Source organism: Lepidochelys kempii, chromosome 17 (assembly GCF_965140265.1).
Source record: "Lepidochelys kempii isolate rLepKem1 chromosome 17, rLepKem1.hap2, whole genome shotgun sequence".
Lineage (NCBI taxonomy): Eukaryota > Metazoa > Chordata > Testudines > Cheloniidae > Lepidochelys > Lepidochelys kempii.
This window is the reverse complement of record NC_133272.1, coordinates 18,012,570-18,025,372: the sequence shown is the minus strand read 5'-3', so window position 1 is coordinate 18,025,372 and position 12,803 is coordinate 18,012,570. Positions and strand designations below refer to the sequence as shown.

At 40.8% G+C, this 12,803-nt stretch overlaps 1 protein-coding gene across 6 annotated transcripts in view; it reads left to right on the top strand.

Annotated features, from left to right (window-relative positions):
* RABEP1 (rabaptin, RAB GTPase binding effector protein 1) overlaps positions 1-12,803 on the top strand; it is a 79,232-nt gene that overhangs the window by 37,156 nt on the left and 29,273 nt on the right. For 5 of the 6 annotated variants that reach the window (XR_012155390.1, XR_012155391.1, XM_073315425.1 and 2 more), the window contains 4 exons: positions 2,884-3,003; positions 3,735-3,791; positions 10,786-10,921; positions 12,002-12,180. Coding sequence is in view for 4 of the 6 variants with exons in the window: in XM_073315425.1 (XP_073171526.1) it covers positions 2,884-3,003; positions 3,735-3,791; positions 10,786-10,921; positions 12,002-12,180 (492 nt within the window). In the remaining 2 variants the exon portion in view is untranslated. The remainder of the gene's footprint in view (positions 1-2,883; positions 3,004-3,734; positions 3,792-10,785; positions 10,922-12,001; positions 12,181-12,803) is intronic. The other variant, XM_073315423.1, reaches the window with a different exon arrangement.

Genomic DNA, 12,803 nt, shown 5'->3' with positions numbered 1-12,803 from the left:
AAAAAACCACAATGATTCAAGGGCTGGAAAGAATGCCTGGTAGTGGGAGACTTAAAGAGCTCAGTCTGTTCAGCTTACCAAAATGAAGATCGAGTGGTGGCTTGATTACAGTTTAAAAATACTCCTTTGGGGAGAAGATACCAGGTACTAATGGGTTCTTCAGTCTAGCGGAGAAAAGTATAATAAAAACCAGTGGTTGGAAGCTGAAGTGAAATTCACGTTAGAAATTAGGCACAAATTTTTAACAAACTGTCAAGGGAAATGGTGGATTTTTCATGTCTCCATGTCCTCAAATCAAGACTGATTTGCTGTAGCAGCACAAGTTATTGGGCTCAATACAAAGATAGTTGGGTGAAATTTAATGACCTGTTTTGTACGGAAGGTCAGACTAGATGATCTAATGGTCCCTTCAGGCCTTAAACTCTGTGAAGTTCTACTTGTATGAGCCTTGCAAAGCATTCTTTCTTGTGGTGTCTAATAAATGCAGAAGAACAGAATGTAATCCCTGAGAGCAAACTTCTTCCACAGGTTAGGTACTGTATTTTTAATAAGAATTAAGTAGGACCTTCAACTTTCTCTAGAACACCCAGGATTAGGCTTTGCCTCCGTTTATAGTAGTTGCAGATGTGAGATTGACAAGAAGACCAATGACCAAGCAGGTTAGACGATCCTGGAATGCACAACTCAGTGTTAGTGTTGAACTGACCTTTATATGTATCTTACGCACACTTTAAATCTGAGCCTAAATGCTTGCTTCTAACCACAGAGAAGGGAAAAACTCTAGCAAAATCAATCCCATTGAAATTTATATCACTTTCCATCTTTCCACTTGATTGCTGCTGAACAGTCCAGTTTTACCTTTGCTGACCTCCCTTTCTCTTCCACTGAACTCATCAGGTACATTAGCAGAGATTAAAATTGTCCTTTACTTTGTGTTCAGGACTCAGCCATGAGAAATTAAAACTTGTAATGAAAGGCTGTTGGATATGCTAGTAGTATTTGGAAAAGAGATGTTAAAGAACTTATTAAAGTCCTGAAAAAATATAGATTGTCTCTTAATATAGGCCATAGTGAGCAGCTATGAGGGTTTCAGATCCACTGAACAGTACAATTGAGAGAAATGTTCAGCAACTTTATTCATTGAAACTTTGGAGTTTCAACTCCTGCTCCTGGTGTTTGAGGAACTTTATTGCTAGGCTGACTGGGTGCCGGTGAGGCATATCTGCTACATATTGCTAGTTTCTCCTTATAGGCAGTGAATTTACTATGTTTTTGTGGGGGTGGTTTCTCATTCTTGCAGGTTTTTGGGGGTTTTTTTTGGTTGTTTTAGTCTGTTTTAGACCGGCAGAAATGGCAGTGGCGAGGTGCATTAGAAATGAGTGAAGCCTGAAGAAATTGGAATTTTCTTTCAAAAGAGAACATGCCAAAACATATTTTAAAAAATTAGGATATTTCATTCGCTATTTTTATAACTTGCAGTTGTGTTCAGAACAAGTGTTTGTCAACAAATGGACCAGAAAACAGGAATTTCGTCCATGGTAGTGCTGCCTTGGCATCTACTGCTACATAAAATGTTCTCTTTGAAGCTTTTCTTTTGAAGTGCAGTTTTCATTTATCCTTATGCCAACCGCCTCCAACAGAAGCTAGAGGAAAAAATGAGGTTCCAACCCTCCAATCCATAAACAGAAACCCAAAATAAATGAAAAGGAGTACTTGTGGCACCTTAGAGACTAACCAATTTATTAGAACATAAGCTTTCGTGAGCTACAGCTGATGAAGTGAGCTGTAGCTCACGAAAGCTTATGCTCTAATAAATTGGTTAGTCTCTAAGGTGCCACAAGTACTCCTTTTCTTTTTGCGAATACAGACTAACACGGCTGTTACTCTGAAACCAAAATAAATGGTGCATCTAGATTTTTTTTTCCTTTTTTGTAGCTTAAACAATAACTCTATATTGTTACTTATGAATTTTTGAGTCTGAAGAATTCCATTGTATAATTGCTGCTGATTCTGCTGGAGCAGTCACTTTGTAACTTGGAAAAGCTCCAGTACGCACTTGAAAGAATGTCGGGGCACATAAGATGTTGGGATATCAAGGCCAGCTTCCAACCTACATACTTCTGAATTTGAGTACTTACTGCATTGTCCTATTTTAATTCTTACTATTTTTTTACCTGGCTCTCTTTTTCCTCTTCTTTCTGCTTTCTCATGAGTCTTTTCTCATCCTCTCATCCAATTTTTTAACTTTTTCAGCACTAACTGAAAAAAAGCCATGTTTTTGACAGCTTTGTTTTGTACAATTTTGAAATACGTAGTGTGGTAACACTGAAAATTGCTTGATGTTTTATCAATAATTCTTGAAATCTAAAAGTAGCCTTCCCAAGCCCATGAAACAGTTATACGGTATTACTATATGTTACCTGTGCCTTTTGAACTTCAAGAGTCAGTAAACCAATAGTCAGTAACTAACTTTGTGTTGCAATTGCATGATCTCTCTTTCTCTCTGTATTCTACCTAGCATCATCTTGGTGAAAAGGCTATGCTTTTTAAATACAGAATAACTCTATGTACACGTTTTAAAACTTATGATCATTCTAGTTAGGCAGGGGAAAGATGTACTAGCTTTCTCCTGTAAAAGCAGACACATGGCCAAATTCATCCATGGATGTACAATTACATTGCTTTCAACAAATGGGATAAATTGTATTTTGTCCTAGAGAACACTTGGGACTAGCTAAATATATAGTTATATAACAAGTATTGTAAACAGAAGTGTGGTTTGATTTTTGGCGTATTGGTTTTGTTCATTTCTCTTGTGGAAGAAGACTGTTTGTTTTTGTTGCAAAGTAATATGTTGCATAACACATTACGAACTGATTTCAGGCCCAAGAGGATGCTGAGAAGCTTCGTTCAGTCGTGATGCCTATGGAGAAAGAGATTGCAGTTTTAAAGGAAAAACTAACAGAAGCTGAAGAAAAGATAAAAGAACTGGAGGCTTCAAAGGTGAGGTGAAATTTTACTCTATAGCTGCAGAGAGAATGTGCATCTTCCATTATGGCTGTTTTATTGATACACACAATTGATTGCAAACTTTGTGGCAGATACACAAATAAGGATGTAATGTGAAGTGGGAAATGCACAATACCCTTGTCTTGCAAATAAAATATTCTAGACTATACATATTAATTTGTGTTTCTATTTTGAGGATCTGATAACATGTAAAAAATATTCATGCTTAAACCTGAGCTCATGTAGTTTAGATTATCAGAAATATCAGTAATTAAGCTCCATACAGGTGGATATAGTCTGTCCTCTCAAGCAATTAGGTGTCACTACATTATAGGCCATTTAAAGCCACAAAGGAAGTTTTGTATTCGGTAGTGTTTTTAATCTTCTAGAACTAGGACTTCCCCTCCAGAGGTTGCTAGATTTACTTTCTTATCCTATATATAAAAGTAAGGCATTATCTGCAGAATTTTTTTTACATCTTACATTGATCTCTTCGCAGCAACTCCTAGCATTTTTTCTATAAAGTTTTACGTATCCAGAATTTTTGCTCCATCCGTTAGGCTAGAAGACTGTTTAACCCAACTTTCTTAAAAAAAAAAAAAAAAAAAAAATCAAACAAAGGGAATAAAGAAATGAGCACTATATTGCCACAGATTAGCTGCATTTTGTCTACTGTTTATGGGGAGGGGAAAGTGGCAATTGAAGCATTTGTTTTTCCATCTTAGAAATCAAATATACTGAAATTCCCAAAAGATCCAGAGTATTCAGGAGCTACAAGAAAGGTAAGTAAAGTATTAGCCTGCCTTGCAAACTTACAGTATATATTCATTTAAAAGGATAATGGATGTCCCTCAAATACAGAACAATATACATCTTTTTTTTCTTGAAGAGGGGGAAAAAGCACACCAGTCTGACTGGGAGACCATACTCATCAGTGATTTGTGTTTCTCTTCCTCATGTTCCTCACGGATTCTTTCCAGTTTACAGGCTTCGTATCCAGAAAATGATTTTTTTTTCATAGCCCAGATTTTGTCTGGGCATAAGATTCTGCTTTTTCCCTTAGAGCCTCACATTTGATTTGCATTGCTAGACTGAAGTCAGGGGAAATGTGAATCCATTCCTCTCCCTCTTATAAATTCTTGTTTTCCAAGATAGTCAGGACTTCCTTCATAAAGATTATGATAGTAGCATCTGGAGTTATTCTTTTCATCCTGTTCTCTTACAAGTATTCAGTAGCTTCTGTCTAAACACAATTGATCATCTACATTGTTCAGGATGAGCAATTTTGGTAGCAGCTTCATCAGTGTTACAGGAATCAGTGGGATACCCACAAAATAGGTACACGAACCTGAATTTTGTAAAACTTGTAACTGTTTTTTTTTTTATGATGGGCTTCATTTTGTAAAGTATTTCCCACCAAAAGAGGTGATAGTTGACACCATTAATGCCGACGTTCAGCTCCATCATTTTGTCTACCTTAAGTTCTCGTATTGGATGTTTCAGTCATCCTTCTTGCACCATCAGGAAGGATTGCAGTTTGTCTTGCCTAGCAGAGTAAGTCCTTGCCAGACATACTTCTTTGACTCTTTGATCCCTTGACTCCATTTACCTGCCTCACAAATATGTTGAAGTTTTAGTTTCAATTTCAACTATTTCTGTTGTTCATAAAGTACAAAGTATTATTTAGGCTCTAGGTTGGCCTGAGCCTTGGCAGATGGTATATAACGAGTGATTGTTTGGTTTTGGTTTTTTGGCCTGTTGAAGGCCCTCAAATCTATCTGGGAGCTAACACAGCAGTTTTCCCAAATTTGAATGCTTTTCAAGCAGGGGTCAATCAGTGAGAGCAATCTCTGTCTCCTGTTTTTCTACCCCTCCCCATGTCAATCTTCTAGGGGTTCTATTTCCCACCCCACAGAATGAGTAACCCGTACCAAAGTCAGTGGGAGTTATTTGCATCCTATTGTGAGAGAATGTGGTCCCAACATTTATGGTATGTTGCAGCAAGAAGATGATCTTGGAACTGTACTTCTGGCCATCTGTCACAACTTCCATGTCATGTCATGATGTTACCTCTAATGTTGTGGACGGTAGGGGTAAGCTCCTGGGAGCCCCTCCAGAGTTGTCTGGTAGCTTTTGATTTCATGTTATGTTAGGATGCTATAGTTTTCATAAGAAATCAAAGAATTATGACTGCTTAGTTCATTGCCTGCCATTCTTAGGTACTTTTTACATATGGTCCCACCCTTGGTATCTGCTTGCCTTGCAAATCCTGAAGAATTTAAACTCCAGTTGTAATAATTTATTATTTTAATAGTGTATATGTCATGGTACTAAGCAAACTGTATACCAGACCCGGAACCTTGCTTAACACTGTTTAATGTTAAAAAATGACTGGGTTATATTAACACCTTTGACCCATATATTCCACCTATATTAATATAACACGTCCTGTGAGTTAGGGAAATACAAATTTTTCCCTATTTTGTAGGTTGTGGGATGGGTCTGGAGGCACAGACTAAGTGACCATGAGACCCTTCTCATATGCCATAGCAGAGAACATAAGAAGGGCAATACTAGGTCAGACCAAAGGTCCGTCTAGCCCAGTACCCTGTCTTCCGACAGTGGCCAATGGCAAGTGCCCCAGAGGGAATGAACAGAACAGGTAATCATCAAGTGATCTATCCCCTGTCGCCCATTCCCAGCTTCTGATTTAATTGGGGATGGATCCTGCTTTTGAGCAGGGGGTTGGACTAGATGACTTCCTGAGGTCCTTTCCAACCCTGATATTCTATGATTCTATGATTCTGGTAAACAGAGGCATGGGGCATCATCTCTGCCCATCCTGGCTAATAGCCATTGATGGACCTATCTTCCATGAACTTATCTAGTTCTTTTTTGAACCCTGTTATAGTCTCGTCCTTCACAACATCCTCTGGCAAGGAGTTCCACAGGTTGACTGGGCATTGTGTGAAAAAATACTTCCTTTTGTTTGTTTTAAACCTGCTGCCCTGTTAATTTTTATTTGGTGACCCCTAGTTCTTGTGTTATGAGGAGGAGTAAATAACACTTCCTTATTTACTTTCTCCACACCAGTTATGATTTTATAGACCTCTGTCATATCTCCCTCCCTTAGTCATTTCTTTTTCAAGCTGAAAAGTCCCAGTCTTCTTAATCACTCCTTCTATGGAAGACATTCCATACCCCTAATAATTTTTGTTGCCCTTTTCTGAACCTTTTCCAATTCCAATTTTTTTGAGATGGGATGACCACATCTGCATGCAGTATTCAAGATGTGGGTGTAGCATGGATTTATATAGAGGCAATATGATATTTTCTGTCTTATTATCTATGCCTTTCTTAATGATTCCCAACATTCTGTTCTCTTTTATGACTGCTGCTGGACATTCATAGAATCGTAGAATATCAGGGTTGGAAGGGACCTCAGGAGGTCATCTAGTCCAACCCCCTGCTCAAAGCAGGACCAATCCCCAATTAAATCATCCCAGCCGGGGCTTTGTCAAGCCTGACCTTAAAAACTTCTAAGGAAGGAGATTCCACCACCTCCCTAGGTAATGCATTCCAGTGTTTCACCACCCTCCTAGTGAAAAAGTTTTTCCTAATATCCAACCTAAACCTCCCCCACTGCAACTTGAGACCATTACTCCTTGTCCTGTCCTCTTCTACCACTGAGAATAGTCTAGAACCATCCTCTCTGGAACCACCTCCCAGGTAGTTGAAAGCAGCTATCAAATCCCCCCTCATTCTTCTCTTCTGCAGACTAAACAATCCCAGTTCCCTCAGCCTCTCCTCATATGTCATGTGTTCCAGACCTCTAATCATTTTTGTTGCCCTTCGCTGGACTCTCTCCAATTTATTCACATCTTTCTTGTAGTGTGGGGCCCAAAACTGGACACAGTACTCCAGATGAGGCCTCACCAATGTCGAATAGAGGGGGACGATCACGTCCCTCGATCTGCTCGCTATGCCCCTACTTATACATCCCAAAATGCCATTGGCCTTCTTGGCAACAAGGGCATACCGCTGACTCTCATCCAGCTTCTCGTCCACTGTCACCCCTAGGTCCTTTTCCACAGAACTGCTGCCTAGCCATTCGGTCCCTAGTCTGTAGCTGTGCATTGGGTTCTTCCGTCCTAAGTGCAGGACCCTGCACTTATCCTTATTGAACCTCATCAGGTTTCTTTTGGCCCAATCCTCCAATTTGTCTAGGTCCCTCTGTATCCTATCCCTGCCCTCCAGCGTATCTACCACTCTTTCCAGTTTAGTATCATCCGCAAATTTGCTGAGAGTGCAATCCACACCATCCTCCAGATCATTTATGAAGATATTGAACAAAACCGGCCCCAGGACCGACCCCTGGGGCACTCCACTTGACACTGGCTTCCAACTAGACATGGAGCCATTGATCACTACCCGTTGAGCCCGATAACCTAGCCAACTTTCTACCCACCTTATAGTGCATTCATCCAGCCCATACTTCTGTAACGTGCTGACAAGAATACTGTGGGAGACCATGTCAAAAGCTTTGCTAAAGTCAAGAAACAATACATCCACTGCTTTCCCTTCATCCACAGAACCAGTAATCTCATCACAGAAGGCGATTAGATTAGTCAGGCATGGCCTTCCCTTGGTGAATCCATGCTGACTGTTCCTGATCACCTTCCTCTCATGTAAGTGCTTCAGGATTGATTCTTTGAGGACCTGCTCCATGATTTTTCCAGGGACTGAGGTGAGGCTGACTGGCCTGTAGTTCCCAGGATCCTCCTTCTTCCCTTTTTTAAAGATTGGCACTACATTAGTCTTTTTCCAGTCATCTGGGACTTCCCCTGTTCGCCACGAGTTTTCAAAGATAATGGCCAATGGCTCTGCAATCACAGCCGCCAATTCCTTTAGCACTCTCGGATGCAACTCATCTGGCCCCATGGACTTACGCACGTCCAGCTTTTCTAAATAGTCCCTAACCACCTCTTTCTCCACAGAGGGCTGGCCATCTATTCCCCATGTTGTGATGCCCAGCGCAGCAGTCTGGGAGCTGACCTTGTTCGTGAAGACAGAGGCAAAAAAAGCATTGAGTACATTAGCTTTTTCCACATCCTCTGTCACTAGGTTGCCTCCCTCCTTCATTAAGGGGCCCACACTTTCCTTGGCTTTCTTCTTGTTGCCAACATACCTGAAGAAACCCTTCTTGTTACTCTTGACATCTCTCGCTAGCTGCAGCCCCAGGTGCGATTTGGCCCTCCTGATTTCATTCCTACATGCCCGAGCAATATTTTTATACTCTTCCCTGGTCATATTTCCAACCTTCCACTTCTTGTAAGCTTCTTTTTTATGTTTAAGATCTGCTAGGATTTCACCGTTAAGCCAAGCTGGTCGCCTGCCATATTTACTATTCTTTCGACACATCGGGATGGTTTGTCCCTGTAACCTCAACAGGGATTCCTTGAAATACAGCCAGCTCTCCTGGACTCCTTTCCCCTTCATGTTAGTCCCCCCAGGGGATCCTACCCATCTGTTCCCTGAGGGAGTTGAAGTCTGCTTTCCTGAAGTCCAGGGTCCGTATCCTGCTGCTTACCTTTCTTCCCTGTGTCAGGATCCTGAACTCAACCAACTCATGGTCACTGCCTCCCAGTTTCCCATCCACTTTTGCTTTCCCCACTAATTCTTCCCGGTTTGTGAGGTCAAGAAAAGCTCCCCCCCTAGTTGGATCCTCTAGCACTTGCACCAGGAAATTGTCCCCTACGCTTTCCAAAAACTTCCTGGATTGTCTATGCACCGCTGTATTGCTCTCCCAGCAGATATCAGGAAAATTAAAGTCACCCATGAGAATCAGGGCGTGCGATCTAGTAGCTTCTGCGAGCTGCCGGAAGAAAGTCTCATCCCCCTGGTCCGGTGGTCTATAGCAGACTCCCACCACTACATCACTCTTGTTGCTCACACTTCTAAACTTAATCCAGAGACACTCAGGTTTTTCTGCAGTTTCGTACCGGAGCTCTGAGCAGTCATACTGCTCCCTTACATACAGTGCTACTCCCCCACCTTTTCTGCCCTGCCTGTCCTTCCTGAACAGTTTATAACCATCCATGACAGTACTCCAGTCATGTGAGTTATCCCACCAAGTCTCTGTTATTCCAATCATGTCATAATTCCTTGACATCACCAGGACCTCCAGTTCTCCCTGCTTGTTTCCAAGGCTTTGTGTGTTCGTATATAAGCACTTGAGATAACCTGCTGATCGCCACTCAGTGCTGAGAATGAGGGGCGATGTTTTCAGAGAACTATCCACAATGACTCTAAGATCTTTCTTGAGTGGTAACAGCTAATTTAGACCCCATCATTCTATATGTATAGTTGGGATTATGTTTTCCAATGTGCATTCCTTTGCATTTATCAACATTGAATTTCATCTGCCATTTTGTTGCCCAGTCACCCAGTTTTGTGAGATCCTTTTGTAGCTCCTTACAGTCTGCTTGGGACTTGACTTAACTATCTTGAGTAGTTTTGTATCATCTGCAAATTTTGCCATTCACTGTTTACCCCTTTTTCCAGATCATTTATAAATATGTTTAATAGGACTGGGCCCCCAGTACAGACCCCTGGGGGACACCACTATTTATCTTTCTCCAAACTGGCCATTTATTCCTACCATTTGTTTCCTATCTTTTAACCAGTTACCAGTCCATGAGAGGACCTTCCCTCTTATCCCATGACAATTTACTTTACTTAAGAGCCTTTGGTGAGGGACCTTGTCAAAGGCTTTCTGAAAATCTAAGTACACTGTATTCACTGGATCCCCCTTGTCTGCATGCTTGTTGACCCCCTCAAAGAATTCTAGTAGATTGGTGAGTCATGATTTCCCTTTACAAAAACCGTGTTGACTCTTCCCCAACAAATTATATTCATCTGTGTCTGACCATTTTATTCTTTACTCGAGAACCTTTTAGCTATTGTTATTTTTATTTCAAAATACGTTCAGAGAACTTGTCCCCTTTTTTGAATTTCAGCTGTTCTGGAAGAATTATTGCCAGATGGTAACTTTGCCACTACAACTGTAGCTATGGACAATGCTTGGCCTTGGGACCGAATGCAAACTCCAATGAGAAACTGCTGAGCTTGAATTAATATGCAAACTAGATACCATTAACTTGGGTTTGGATAGAGACTGGGAGTGGCTGGGTTATTACACATATTGAATCTATTTCCCTATGTTAAGTATCCTCACACCTTCTTGTCAAACTGTCTAAATGGGCCATCTTGATTATCACTACAAAAGTTTTTTTTTTCTCCTGCTGATAATAGCTCATCTTAATTAATTAGCCTCTTACAGTTTGTATGGCAACTTCCACCTTCTCTCTGTGTGTGTGTGTGTGTGTATATCTTACTATATGTTCCATTCTATGTAGCCGATGAAGTGGGCTGTAGCCCACAAAAGCTTATGTGCTAATAAATGTGTTAATCTCTAAGGTGCCACAAGTACTCCTGTTCTTTTTGCGGATACAGACTAACACAGCTGCTACTCTGAAACCTATATACTTATGTACTGTGAACATAAATGAGGAAATAATTTACATAATGATCTAAATATGTATTGTCCTTGCACAATAGATCATCAGTTATTTGTTATTCCTATAAATAAAGTTGAGCTCATCAGCTACACATAATCACAACAGTCAGTACAGTAATATATATAACAAAAACGAAATCTGTATAATTGTAACCCTAAATTTGTATGGGTTCCCCCCTTTCACTTACCTTCCTCAGGTTAAAGAACTGAACCATTACCTGGAAGCTGAGAAGTCATGTCGGACAGATTTGGAGATGTATGTGGCTGTTCTGAATACTCAGAAATCAGTCTTGCAAGAAGATGCTGAGAAATTACGGAAAGAACTTCATGAAGGTAACTACATAACAGCAGTCAGTCTGACTTTTGCCTATGCTAAAGAATTGGAAGACAATGTAGACAAAACTTTTTCTCTTGGTTTAATTTGGCTTACTGACCAGATATTTTAAATACTAAGGCATTTGAAGTTTCTACCCAACAAATGATTCTAGTCCTGTTACATATATTTTCAGAGGGTGATCCACTTATTTTCACCAAAGAACGTGTTGAACTTGTACTAAGTTCTGATGGTATCACAGCCTTTGCTGTCATTGTAATCCTGATTTTTCTGGTATCCCTGGGTAGAATTATTAGTAATAGTAATATGTGTTTCTAGTAACACAGTATGCCAAGCGTTGTTGAAACACAGAAGGACATGATCCCATCTCTAATTAGCATACACTCTTATGTCAGAGTTTTATGAGTAATGGGAGAGGAGGATGTATGCCTACATGCACATTTGCATTGAAATAATGTGTCCTAGTTAAGAATATTATTGTCAGTAACTCATGCCTCTAACCCAGGGGTGGGCAAACTTTTTGGTCTGAGGGCCACATCAGGGTTCTGAAACTGTATGGAGGGCCGGGTAGAGAAGGCTGTGCCTCCCCAAACAGCCTGGCCCCCTCCCACTACCCACCCCCTGACTGCCCCCCTCAGAACCTCCGACCCATCCAACCCCCCTTGCTCCTTATCCCCTGACCACCCCCTCCTGGGACCCTCTCCCCCTTACCATGCCGCTCAGAGCACCAGGACTGGCAGCTGTGCTGACCGGCTGCCCAGAGCGCTGGCAGCACGGCGAGCTGAGGCTGCAGGGGAGGGGGGACACCAGGGAAAGGACCAGGGGATAGCCGCCTCGGCCAGGAGCTCAAAGGCCAGGCAGGACGGTCCCGGGCCATAGTTTGCCCACCTCTGCTCTAACCCTATGAACTCTTGGGACTTAAGAAAACCTCATATGTTTCAATTATTAAACACAGATTAACTTTTTTTTTTGCATAGAGTCCTTACAGTTACTTTAATTCATAAGACTGTTTAGAGAAAAAGTAAAATGGTCTACCTTTACAATCCACTTAAGAATAACTCTTTTTGCTTCCGGAATAGTCTGCCATCTGTTAGACCAAGAGCGACAACAGCATAACCAGTTGAAACATACCTGGCAGAAGGCCAATGACCAGTTCTTGGAGTCTCAGCGTTTGTTGATGAGGGACATGCAACGGATGGAAATCGTTCTGACCTCTGAACAGCTCCGACAAGTTGAAGAACTGAAAAAGAAGGATCAGGTTTCTTGTGTCTTCACTTTGTTTATAGTGTGACATTGTTGAGCTAATATGGTATAATAGTTATTAAATATACGAATTTTGGACAGGAGAACACATCATTTTGGCTCTTAATTTAGGCTATGCTTTGTAAAATATATTAGTTATACCTTCTAAGAAATTATTAAAAGGTTCTGTTTAAGTTTCTGAAAAACTGATACATAAATACTGACATACCAGTATAGGGGTAAAGTTGTATGGCAGTGCCGCCAAGTTCATTACATGGAAATTTAAGAGTGGCTAGAGATTAAGCTTGGAAGTCACCTCCAGTATCCAAGGACTGTGTCAAGGAAATTGGAATGGCAAGTTTTGACTGCCTTTTATTTTTTCTAAACAGTGATTGGACCATGAATAAATTAAAAGAACTTTGTTGCAAGTGCAACTTGAAAGAAATGTTAAATTTTCTTATGCTAAGGATTTTGTGTGTGCTTCAAGGTCACAATTTAAAAAAAAAAATGTCCTTGATGTTTGTCATCTTGTATGGTTTCTTTGCATTTTTCAGTGTTCCTAAGGCAGTTAATTTCATCTAGTTTTGTTCTGATTTCCATGCTTTTTTTAATGGAGTTGGTACCATTCAGTGTGTACAG